The sequence below is a fragment of the Rissa tridactyla genome, chromosome 2 (genome assembly GCF_028500815.1).
Source record: "Rissa tridactyla isolate bRisTri1 chromosome 2, bRisTri1.patW.cur.20221130, whole genome shotgun sequence".
Classification (NCBI taxonomy): Eukaryota; Metazoa; Chordata; class Aves; order Charadriiformes; family Laridae; genus Rissa; species Rissa tridactyla.
In genome coordinates, this window is record NC_071467.1 from 36,775,788 (window position 1) to 36,788,264 (window position 12,477).

General features: G+C 39.5%; 1 protein-coding gene across 5 annotated transcripts in view; it reads left to right on the forward strand.

Moving 5' to 3' along the window:
* Positions 1 to 12,477, forward strand: part of NCOA2 (nuclear receptor coactivator 2) — a 196,357-nt gene that overhangs the window by 104,713 nt on the left and 79,167 nt on the right. For all 5 annotated transcript variants that reach the window (XM_054193663.1, XM_054193660.1, XM_054193659.1 and 2 more), the window contains one exon: positions 11,957 to 12,058. In XM_054193663.1, the coding sequence (XP_054049638.1) occupies positions 11,976 to 12,058 (83 nt within the window). In that variant the 5' untranslated portion in view covers positions 11,957 to 11,975. The remainder of the gene's footprint in view (positions 1 to 11,956; positions 12,059 to 12,477) is intronic.

Consider the following 12,477-nt stretch of genomic DNA (forward strand, 5'->3'; position numbering starts at 1 on the left):
AAATCCGAGCTTCAGTGAAGTCAGTGATAAAATTCTGATTTATTTAAGTTGAGTCATAACATCCCCTTGGAACTCTCTAATTTTTTTCTAGTATGTCATTTCTGCTGTTAAGGGAGCCGTGGTAAAGCTTATAGGGTGTTGCCCATAAGCGTTATGGAGGCCAAAGGTATATATGGATTTAAGAAGGAATCAGGCACAACTGAAGATAGGTTCAGAGGGAGGAGGAGGGACGGCAACACCACGGCCAAGCTTGAACTGCTGATTGTCAGAGGCAGAGAGAGGAGGTATCAGGGGGAAGGATCGTTCTGCAGCTGCCTTGTACTTTTTCCTGAGGCATCTGCTAATAGCTTCCATGACAGAGTAGCCACTAGCTAAACGTCTCTTCCATTTAACTCATACAGCCATTCATATGTATGTTTTATTTGGTCATAGTCTATATTCATATATATGCGTGTGTATATATATACACACACTTGTGGGTACAAAGTTTATGTCCACAAGGTTTTATTCCTTGGCAGTTGACTAACTAAAGCAACAAGATTTTTATGCGTTGTGCTTTCCTTTTAAATGCTTTAAAAGGACAATTAAACTTTCATCTTCTTTTGTTATTGCTGATCGCCGTATTTTACTAAAGCAAATAGAATGAATAGTATGAATAGTATGAATGAAGACAGACATGAAATTTGAAGTAATTAGTAATTATTACTCGTGTTCACAGGTCAGTTTTTAAACTCGTGGGTGTGTTAAGAATGTATTTGATTAGGGTGTACAGGCTACTATGGATGTTTAATTTTTATCAAGTTAAACATACTTTATGAGTGCAAGACACTTGTGTGTGGCTCTGACATAATTTATTCTATTAGTTTTTATTTTTGTGCTTAGTAACAAGGTGCGTGGCTAGTACTCTCAATGCCTTAGCCAAGAGTTTAACATACATCTCACATACATTTGTATTAAGTACAACACTGTAATTCTGCAGGTTGGGAGAAGATACAAGTATTATCTTTTGTGCATATAGCTGTATTCTCTCAAAAAGCATGTATTAAATCGGTTGGTCTTCCAACTTTAATAAGAAAAGAGTAATAAAGTTGTTTCTGCTTCCCAACTCTACACTGCTGCTCCAGTATAAACGGATGATACTGGCATGGGTACCAGTGTCAGCAGGAAGCACCTGCTGAGGGAGCTACCTGCTCATGCAAACATGGGCTAGTAATAGAGGGCAAACCTCAGATGATCTCTCCCGTAGCATCCAGGACCACATCCTTGTTGCCAGGGCACCCTCTGGGGCCAGAGCTGAGGTAAGCCACCTTAGGCTGAGGAGGACACTGAGTTTTCCAGGGGAGATGCTCTAAATGCCTTACCGAGGCAGAGAGGATGGGTAAGGCCGGCATGGTACTGAAGAGGATGACTTGGGTGTACAATTTCAAGAAGCGGTGCAGGGTTTTGAACCTTGTGTGGGTACCAGCTGCATCCCTGATTGACAGAGTACCTCAATGTGAAGTCAGATTCACCTCATAGCCAGCTGTTAACACAACTATGGCCACGGCCATTTGTGGAGCTGAGTACTAGCATTTATTTAACTTGAATGTAGGTATGTTTGACTTTGGTCTGTTGTTAACTTGCAGCCTTCTGGAAGAAAGAGATTTGAATTCATGATTCTTAAATTGAAACTTTATTGTTATACAATGTTAAACTAAATGCATGCTTATGAGAGCATCTCAATATTTTAGAAGGAAGTGTGGAGTATGTAAGTGTATCTTATAGATATGTGTGGAGTAGGTTATTCATTCACCGTGATAACAATGTCAAAATGTGTAGCAATGCTTTAGATAATGTTTAGGTACACTTCCTGCAAATCAGAGTTTTAATTCAATGTTTGGCATTCGAAAGAATACCCTGAGGTTTCAATATGCTTCCTAGTAATGGGTGGTTGGGTAGAAGAGAAAAACAAACCCTCTTAGTGCTGCAGCTATGTGGAAGTCAGAAACATGAGTTCACTTTTTGATTAGGCACCAGAGAAGACACATAGAGCTGGGCTTTCTGAACTGCAGCAAAAATTTCAGTAAGATCATGCATTTCCAGTAACAGTATCTACTCCATGACTGAAGAAACATTATTTTGATGACCAGGTTAGAGCTGTGAAAAGGCGGCACACAACATAAGCATCTCTTGCTGAGGCTCCAAAGCAAGCTCGGGTTGCACATCACTCTTGAGCGTGTAGAGACACTAAGTTGATCCTAGTGACCAGGAGGACGGACACCTCTCTAGCTGCGTTAAGTCTTTGAAACTGAGGTTGATAAGTGACAGAACTGAAATTCAAATATGATAGGTTTGATATCTCTGTGTATAGGTTCAATAACTCTATGAATTACTTACTGTATACATCTGATGCGGAAACACAGTGCTGTGCTCTCTGGCTCGCCCTCTGCTTTTTACTTTTTACCCTTACGGAACCCAGTTTCCTGAGCTTTTTATTAATGGAATATGTTTTATCTAAAGTAAACAGACTGGTACTTGACAGGCAGTTAGTTAGCTGGAGTTAAATCCTCATGTAGGCATGCCCACGCTGCAGAGATGTGTAAATGCCTTTATCTGTTGTGATCAGTCATATTTTTCTCACTGCTAAGATAGGCATCTTGAAAATCATACTGAACTGTGTAAGCTTACTGGTATTGTAAGTAATGTATACATTTGTATCAGTTAATATTTATGAGTGTAGAAAATGTTTCTGAATCTGAGGTTTTCCACGGTACCTTACACTTGTGAGAGCAGTTGTTTCACTCTTCCCCTCTCTCTGGTCGGGTTTTCCCCTTGCTCTTTGGTGGTTTTGCAGGGAAAAGTTGGCATGGGAATTTAAGTGGACAAATAGCAGTTTTGAAACAGGTTGGCAGAAGAGGATTCAGTAGGACTTAGAATATGCTTAACTCACTGTTCCAGAAGTACCATCAATTGGGAATGAAAGCTATTTAAATACAAAGTTCCCTATAATATTATCCTTTTCTATGTTGTTAGATTTGCTTCATTTCTCAGCTATGCTATTCACAAAGTTTTACTTGAAATCTCAGTAGATTTGAAATACTATGCTTCTAAATCAGTCTCGTAAGTAAAGTTGTTAATAACTGTGAACTATAAGAAAAACTCTAGATTAAATAAACATGTGAGAATTTGGACTCCACCTTTGCCAGTGAAAATGCTTGCTTGCAGGCTTAATATTTTCTGCAGCCATAGTTTGATGCTTTTCAAATGCAACCTAAAAGGCTAAAGGGTTCTAGGATTACTTTTGTTTTCTTTTTCTTCTTTTTTCTTTTTTTAAACCTAGCTAGCCACCGCAAACAATAGGATGCAAGAGTGACTGGCATATATACAAATAACATTCTGGCATTGTGTTTTGTTTTTTTAATCTGGTGTTTTAAGGGGATCTTTAGTGGTATTAAGCTGCATTTCTTTCGTCCATGAACATTAAGAATTAGAAACAATTCTTGACAACAAGAGAGAGGTAGAATGCCAAACCTGAAATTACGATACAGAGTCTCGAACACAATTTTTTGCACTAGTACCACCTGCCTCCTCTTTGACAACGTTTTGGTGAAAGCAGACCTTTTTGTCTTTAAAAGTGGAAATGGAGCAAACCTCTTGTATATCAAAAACGGTACTTTCTTCATCTGATATTTTTTCTCTGTTGGCTTATTAAAGCCTAGTCTTGCTATTCCTGGGCATATTAGAGGTGGCTGACATAGGCTAATCCGTAAGCAGCTGAGTGAGTGAGTGGCTCTGTTAAGAGCCTTAGCCTGTGGGAATACGGAAGGTAGGAGCCGTCTCACAGTGCTGGGGTCAGCCTGGAGGGGGTTTTGCAAAGTCTCAAGCGGGAACCGGGGGTTTCTCAAACCTATGGTTTTGAGTTGCTGAGAAAAACCTCCTTCTCCTTCAAGATTTAGGTGGATTTTAAAGAAAGTCCTATTAAATACCAGTCTGTAACACAGAACATTAACATTAGCCATTTATCTGATTGTTACAGCATGTGTTAAAGAGCTGCTGCCGCCCATTTGCAGCCTAATGTGTTTATTAGACGGTCTTCCCAGTGGCATCTTGAAGTGTCTTTCAGCTAAAAAATTCATGAGCATTATTGGCTTTCAGGCTGCAAATGGAATATGTCTTCTTCTTACTGTCTAATACACCACTCTAAAGCCATTACACAGGAGTAAGGGAAAAGAGATTGTTGAGGAAGGAGCCTTTGGCTTAAACATTTGTTTATAGTCTGTTACAGCTTTTTGTAGACTGAGCAAAAATGTGAGTAGTAGGTGTTGGAGGCAGTTTTCTGGGTTTTTTTATACATGGGCTCAATGGCGTTTGCTAGGAAATTATGTTCCTTTTCCTAGTTCTAGTTTGTGGAGTTCAAAAATAAAGTAGAGGTTAGTAAATATTACCATAAATCTTGTTTTAATGTTACCTGTAATAGGCTCTCTTTCAAATGAAATTGTATCTTGTAAGTAACAAGCGTTATTTTCAGATAGAAAGGGCTACAGGTGCACGTAAGATTTTAGTACAAGTCCTTTAAAGGCGACTCGGGTTTTTCAGCTTGTCGTTACCACCTTCCTCATAGCAGCTCTGCTTTCTGGTTTTGCTTTATACTGCACGACTGTTGTAAGGTGGCAAAGATTTTAGGCAGTTCCATCTATAGTGAAAGCGGTAGTGCTGCTTCAGGAAAAAAGCATACCCTTGAATAAGTTAATTTGTATTTTTAATACAAGGTTACTATCACCAGCTGAGGTATTGGACACCTTGCTTATTTTGGCAGACTGGCATTGTTCCGTTTGGGGTATATATCCTAATTCCAGGTGCTCAGTGATGAAGGATGGATATAGTAGTTGGATGCAGAACATGTGGCTTATGTATACCAGGGATGTAGGAGGATGGTTTAATATATCTTTAACTTGCTTTTCTGTCAAACTTTTTAGTGGTGGATCTCTTGCTTTAATTTAATCTTACCAGACAATACAGTCCTTTTTTTTTTTTTTTTTTTTTTGGTCCTCCTCCTTTTATTTCCCTTGATTTTCACCTCTATTTTTTTACTCATTTCCAAAGCCTTTATCCATGGCTCTCTGGATCTGTTGGAATACTTGTGCAAGAGAAAGTTTGCACGCGAGGAGGCTGAGCTTTTCCAAGCGCGGTGCGGTGCGTGTGGGCTCAGTTAGCTGGTTGGGATTCTGACGGGTGCTACAATGAAAGCCACCCTTCCTCCTGAACTGCTGTGGCTCACCAATAAAAGGTTGGCCTTAAACTCCAGTGGCTCCAGTCTCTGATCTAGTATCTTATCCTGCCTCTGACAGCGATTTCCTTTCAATGCCTGGGAAAGTGGCTAGCAAGTATTGCCGTCTTCAAAAGGGCTGAAGATTGCAATATGTATCAATATTATATTTTCCGATTCAGAAATGGAGCCAGTGAAAGAAGAGTTCATAAGCAGGAAAAAATGTGAAGAATCAGAAATTGCATGTGACTTCCAACTTTCCTCTGGCTTCTACCAGAATTAATGCTACACGGAGTACATCAGTAATTTTGAAACCGAGACTGAAAGTTTCTAGTCATGAGAACTTCACAGGAAAAAACTATGAATTATAATGGATGTATGTTTGAGTTTATAATTAACCACAGGAATATGAGCGGTTTATATTTTTAAATTGGGCTGTTAAGAGAAAATGATTGCCAAACTTTTCACTGACTTGTAACGTTTTTGGTCAGTAAACAGTATTTTTGCTGTTTATTACTCAATAAAACAGTGGCTTTAATAAATCACTTCTGTATTTATCAGTTGAATCTACACTAAACGCATGTATTGGTGTGCTGGAAGGGTGGTAGTACGGTACTGCTACCTGATTGTCCGCTATATAGTACTTTACCTTTTGTTTGCTGCTTTTCAGATTGAAATAGCAGCTTTGAAGGTGTAATCCTCATTTATTCTTTAACTGCATTTGTTAGGCTTATAATAAATCTGACAGTTTAGCAGGCCTTGTTTGGAAGATGGCCTGCCCTGATAAGAGATAAAATGCACATTATCTTCTTCTACATTGACTGTGGATGATTAACTGGATTCACTGATGCTGAGAATCAGTGCTGGAAGGCTTACGCTGTGTGCCATGTTCCTTTGTGGCATTTGAGGAGTGGAGAAGATGTTACAAATTCATGCAACTGATTTGTGCTGTATTTTTTTCTCTCTCCTCCTTCACGAGGCCTCTGTTTTTCTTTTTTTCTTTCTCCCATGTGTTTTATTTTTGGGTTTACATTGTTTTATTTTTTCCCCTTTGAAAGATGAATGTCTTGTAAAAATATCATGTTTACTATTGCTTTATAATTAGGTTAAGTCTCTCTGTGTACTCTCAGAGCGGTTGCTGGTGGAGGATGTGAAGGAGGATGTGCTGTCATGACGAGAGCAGAAACCATTGTTCTGTTACTGATAGCAAGAAAAAATGAACTGAAGCCTATTTCAGGCTCTGTCTTTTCAATCTCCCAACATCTGGTAGAAACTGGTTAGGTCTCAGTGACTGTAATTAGTAGCATATACCATGCAAGAGTTTATTCATTTAATTTTTCAGAGTGAGTAATTTACATGTAACAATTGGAAAAATTAGACAGATTTTGTCTACAAGTTTTTTTGATGCTTAGGCCTGTGGTAGTGAAACAGCACAGGAAAAAACACCTCTGGTGCTAAATGTAAATGCAAAGAAAGTATTTACTTACCTGAGATGTCCTGTTGGTACAGGTCATCTGTTGGAGCCTAAAACTAGTTCTTTAGGTATTTTTAGTAATAAGAATTCTGCTTCTCTAATTATCTCCTTCCTGGTATGAAAATGCTGCAGTGAGTGTATTTATGTTTCCATTGCTCTGTTGCTCCTCGTTGATGCCCAGTGGAATCGAAGCTTGAGGGGCATCTGAGTCAGCATTAGAAGTTCAGCCCTTTGTTATCGTTGTAGGGTTTTTTGTAGGACAAATGGAAAAAACCTTAATATATATTGAGGCAGAGAAAAATCTACTGCCACTGAAGGCAAAATACTAATCCCATAGTGGGATGTTGTGTTTGTATTTTGGAGTGCAGTACAACTCCCAAACAACTTACACAATAAAAAAGGGAGTGCCTGGTCTTGCATGACAGTACATTCTGCAAGACACGTATTCAGTCAAATTCGGCTTTGCAAGACATTTTCTTTCAAATAAAAATCAGTTTAGTTCAGCATCTGACATATCATGATGCTATTTCATATGTCTCCATCTCTCTCTCCTCAATGCAGTGATTACTGCTGGTTTTATTTTTACTAATTCACAATTGGGTTAACCCTTTTCCTATTCTATACCACGCTAAGTAAGCCTTACCCGCTTTTCCCTGATTTTTGTTTCAGAAGACATATGGTAGAGCTAGTATTACTTTTCCATTCTTCTAAAGCACTAAATGAACCAAGCTGTTCAATTTCTTTATTTTTCTTCTTTCTGGAAATTCCTGCAGAGATGTATAAAAAGATCAGAGGAGCAGGATGAATGCTGCTTTCTAATCTAAGGTAATTCCCTATAGGGGAGGTTTATTGGAGCAAAACTTTGAGCCTCTAACTTGTCATTCTACTCGCAGTGGCTTCAGTTTTGAATTGTCATGTTTCCTGGAAAAATTCAGACTTCAAGTTTGGGAGTTTTGTTTTTTTGGTCTGAGAAGCTATTCATGTAGTTCAGGAAGCTAAGAATATTTAGAACAACTTTAAAAGTTCCTAAATGATCTTGTTTAAAAATACTGTTTTATTTAATGTTATCAAATTTTGTGTATTATAAAACTATTAGTAATAATGAATAACCAAGAGATTTTGAGATGGCTAAATTAATGTGTCTGGAGGGAGATAGGGCTGAACTAGAAACCACTATAGGCAATTCAGCTGCTCCTGACCCACATACCTTTGTATGTCTAAAATTCGTCTATCAATTCAATCTAAATTCATGAGGTTTTCCCCTTTTTACTTGAAAGTTTCCTAAGCGCCTGCTCTTTGGTCTTACATGTGCCCAGAAGTAATTTCTTCTGAAAAATGTGGTTTTAGTTCCTTGCTTATGCTGCATTAAATTTGTAGAGGTTCCTAGATCCTCCAGAGATGTTAATCTAGTAGTATGCATAGATCTTGAATGTGAATTAGTTCATGTAAAAAAAAAAAATAGCTGCATTCTTTTTAAAAGACAAGAGGAAACTGGGAGGATGCTCACCTCTTTGACTCGACTTGTTAGAGTCATTGCTGAGAAATGGGAGATGTGGGTTCACTCTCCTCCTCCTCAGCCTAAGGGATTCAAACCTCAGTCCCTTGTGTCTTGAGACAGTGTTTGAACTACTTACCTGTGAGTTTGGTTGGTATGGGCTGCACACCTAACGATTCCTATTGCCCTGCAAGGGTTAATTAACCTTACCCTCTTTTGCTTCATAAACACCCAGTTTTGGCAAGCAGATAGCCTACCACCTAGGAGGCTGTCCTGCGTGTTGAAAAATACAGGCTTGGAACCCCTCTGTAAAGAGGGAATTTATCTCCATTGCCTAGTTTCTGTCCATTTTAGTTGGTACGTAGTATTATGGAAGAGCAGGGCAGCAGATTATCTATCCACAGCTTCTAAAAGGTGATTCCTCCTCATTTCTCGTAACTCGGGAGAGGATTTTAGTTTCTGAATCCCAAGGGAATAGCGGAACTTTACCTATACCAGTTAGCCCCTAAACCCCTAGGGAGGTAGAGCTTGGGGGCACATAATTTTGATTTTAGTACTGTGTACTGGTCATTTTAGTTTGTGAGATTTTTTTAGATTGACTTAGCGTCTTCTGTCTAGCTCTCCAGTTTCCAAAGTACCTAACTCTGGATTTTGCATTCTGCTCTGGAGCACTGGCACCTACAGCACAGGAGCTGCAGAGCCTATACAGATCTTGGAGGTGTACAATGTGATTTTTAATTAAGACATAGGGAGAGCAGAAAGCAAACATGGTAGTAGGTGGTAGATTTCCAGAAAACTTTTATGATGAGCAAAACGAAACGGGTAACTCATTCTAAGAACAAACTGATAATGCTGCTGAGAAAAAGTGGTAATGACCTGTAAGTGCAAATAAAATAATACTAATAATAAGTAAATAGTTTGTTTATACCCAATTACTATGTTTAATATGGGGAGCAGAAGGTGCTAGTTTGATAATAATGGTACTACTTTTGTTCCCTTAAATACAGAAGGATGAAGTTCAGATGGGAGGTTAGTTTTTAATGTGATCTCCAAAGGCTGATATTGTAGACCTAGCGGAATTCCCACAGAACAGTATCAGTGTGAATGCAAGAAGAATTGAGCTATGCATTGGTGGAGCCACCAGTGAAACTTTGGTTCCTGCAAAAATAAACTTCCCTTTGGAGTAAGCCTGACAGAGTACGTGGGAAAACTGTCAATAACGGTTCCTATTTACTTTCTTGGGGAGGAAGGGAGAGTGGAGGGGGGTGTTCCCCCAGAATGCTTACCCCTGACTTTAATTCTTACTACTCTCGGGGGAGAGGATGACTATTAAATGCTTGTCAGGTTTTCATTAGTTCTGCTTGCTTTTCTCAAGAAAAATAGTTAACCAATCAGGTATTACTTGGGAAACGTAAGAAACTACGGGATTCCCCAGCCTGATTTTTCTTCTGAGCTTTAGGTCACCATCTGAGTCTGGCTCAGAGATCAGATGATCTCGGGAATGCACAGCTTTCATCATGCTGATGATTTTTTTCTCACCCCGGTCAGTGAAAAATTCAGTCATTGGAACAGAGCCCCAAGGACAAATCCAGCTTTGCACTGGCAGAGGCCAGGAGCTACTGTCTCCTCACAACTTCTCTTTAATTATCATCACAGTTTTTTTAATAATGTATTGCTCCTTCCTTGGAGCTCTACTGTTGCATACTTGTGAAATTGTGTATTTTCAAGAAGGTGTTTAGCTCCTAGCCAGTTAGACAAAAGTATATTTCTACTTTTGTATTCAGATAAGTTAGGACGTGAGTGGCTGCTGGGACTAGAAATCAGTGAAGATACGTAATTGTTAAGGAACAGCCGGTGTCGTAGGCCACGCTGGAGGCTGTGGTAGGTGTTTCACGCTCTGCAGTAAGGTCAGCATTGGTGTGGCACTGTGAATGTCCTGACTGGGGTCACTGGGAGTTCCCCGGCAAGTACAGAATGATGGCATTTGTGATGGTACATCTTCCCTTTGAGAGCTCAGCTCTGCTTTGCTGCAGAACCAGGGCCGCCTTGCTTTTCTTGAAGTGGGTTGTTCTCAAAACGTTGGCAGTATGTACATACATGTAGATAAACATATACGTGTGTAGACAATTGATAAAAAGATAATCCAGGTATTTTTCAAATAGGATCTGATACTATGCATGTCAAAGACCAACTGGGAGCTATATGTTTCAGGGATGATCTAGTGTGTTTCATGAAAATTGACCGGTATCTCAAAAAAGGAAATGACTCCACTTTCTCCGCAAACTGGGTAAAAAGAAAATATTTGCAGAAAAATGTTAGATGGTGTTCAGTTCTGAATCTGAGAAGGCTCCAAGTCTTCATTTGTTTGCACATGTTTCAGTACATAGCCTTTCTCAGCATCCCTGCAGAACTGCCTAGATCTCACTCTCCAGGCTGTTTCTGCCCATATCTTCATTCAGCCAGTTCATTGGGAAAAGTAAGATTTACAGTGTGAACATCTGTTGCCACCACAAGCTCTGCCCGCTAGATTTTTTACAGTGTCAAAAAGAAAAAGAGAAGGGGATCGCAGTTTTAACCCCCAGCAGTTCCCTCAGTGAGTTCAACGCATGGCTGACTGGGCCAGCAGAGGGAAGGGAACTGGTGGGGCAGAAATGAAGGTCTTGGAGGAGGTGGTGGACCCCCTTGTTTTGATACCTGATTTCCGTTTTATGCTGGTGTGAAGTGATCATGGAATTACGGGCTCCGGCTCTTATTTTAGCATGGTATTAATCACCTCCTGGAGATACTCACCTCTTTCATGGCCCTTGTGTTTATTTTTCTGTTAATCCCAAACAATACAGGAGCTCTCTGAAAGGTCTGGCAGCGTCTCTGTGCCATGATCCTTACAAAACCGGCAGCAGCTAGGCAGATGGTGAGCTAGGACTGCCCTGTATTGCATGAGGTTTTTTTGATCATGTCCCTCATCTCCCTATGCCCTTTCTAATAGTGTTTTCTGCCTCTAGAATATCGGTACTTATTGAGGGGTATGTAATCAGGGGCAGGCAAGTTTCATGTGCTCCTTGTGGTGCACAAGACAACAGCCAGCCAGGAGCAGAGCAGGATTTCCACGGGCCCTTTATTGCACACATTATAATAAGCTGGTGTTGTTTTAACACGACAGCGTGACAAGTTATTTTCCTTATGAGGTAGATTATATGTACAAAATATTTATCAGTTCCTCAGTGATCTCTAGTGTTGACAGATGTTCTGTTTCTACGATATTGTATGTGTACTTGTGCAAGCATTGTCTTCTGATTTTTAACCAAAGATGCATGTGCTGCCTTTTCATGTAGCTTCGATACACGTTTCATTTCACGTATTTCAATTCTGTTGTGTTTTTCTTGTTGTGTGGCACTATGGCTTTTCCTTTGTCTTTCCTCATTCAACCTTGCAAAATTGCCATGAAAATTCAGCAACCCAGGCACAAAACGTACTTATCTGTTCTTACATAACTGGTAACAATCAAAGAGATGGTAACATTTAACTTGCCCACCACAAATTTTCTTCTGAAGGAGTTTTGTATAGTGTTTTGTGGGGTCATAAACATAGTATTTTTATTGGTACCTTTCAAACAAACTCTATTTCAAATGATAGATTTGCCAAGTACAAACTGAGTTGAGCATGGAACAATAAACTTAGAAATGTGAACAAAGAATTCATGACTTTTCCACCATAACCCTTTCTTGCACTTTCTTCCTTTTAGTTGCTGATATGTGTTCAAGATGAGTGGGATGGGAGAAAACACCTCTGACCCATCCAGGGCAGAGTCAAGAAAGCGCAAGGATCCCGATCAGCTTGGACCCAGGTTAGACCATTTATGTCTGAAGATGTTGAAAGAGAAAGACTTAGAAAAAATGTTACCTGTGCACATATGTTTCATATTCATTAGAAAATGACAAAGTTGCTATTCTTGTGAAGAGAAGTCAGTACCAAACTACTCTGATTCAGTAATTCTGTGGTGTTGTGGGTTTGGGGATGGGGAGTGGGGAGGTGTTGTCATTTCTTATTATTTTCTTGTTTGTTTTAAATCCAGTCTAGTGCCAAAATACACAATTCGGGTGACAATACAGGAGCTATGTAAAAATATTTTTTGGCTAATCACTGCAGAGAGTCTTCAGTCATTCGTCTGTCAATCTTAAGATTTTTTTTACCACCTCTCTTGTACATCATAATGAGAGACTTGAAGAATATTTTGCAGTCTTGTAGTATTTGCCTTACCAACAC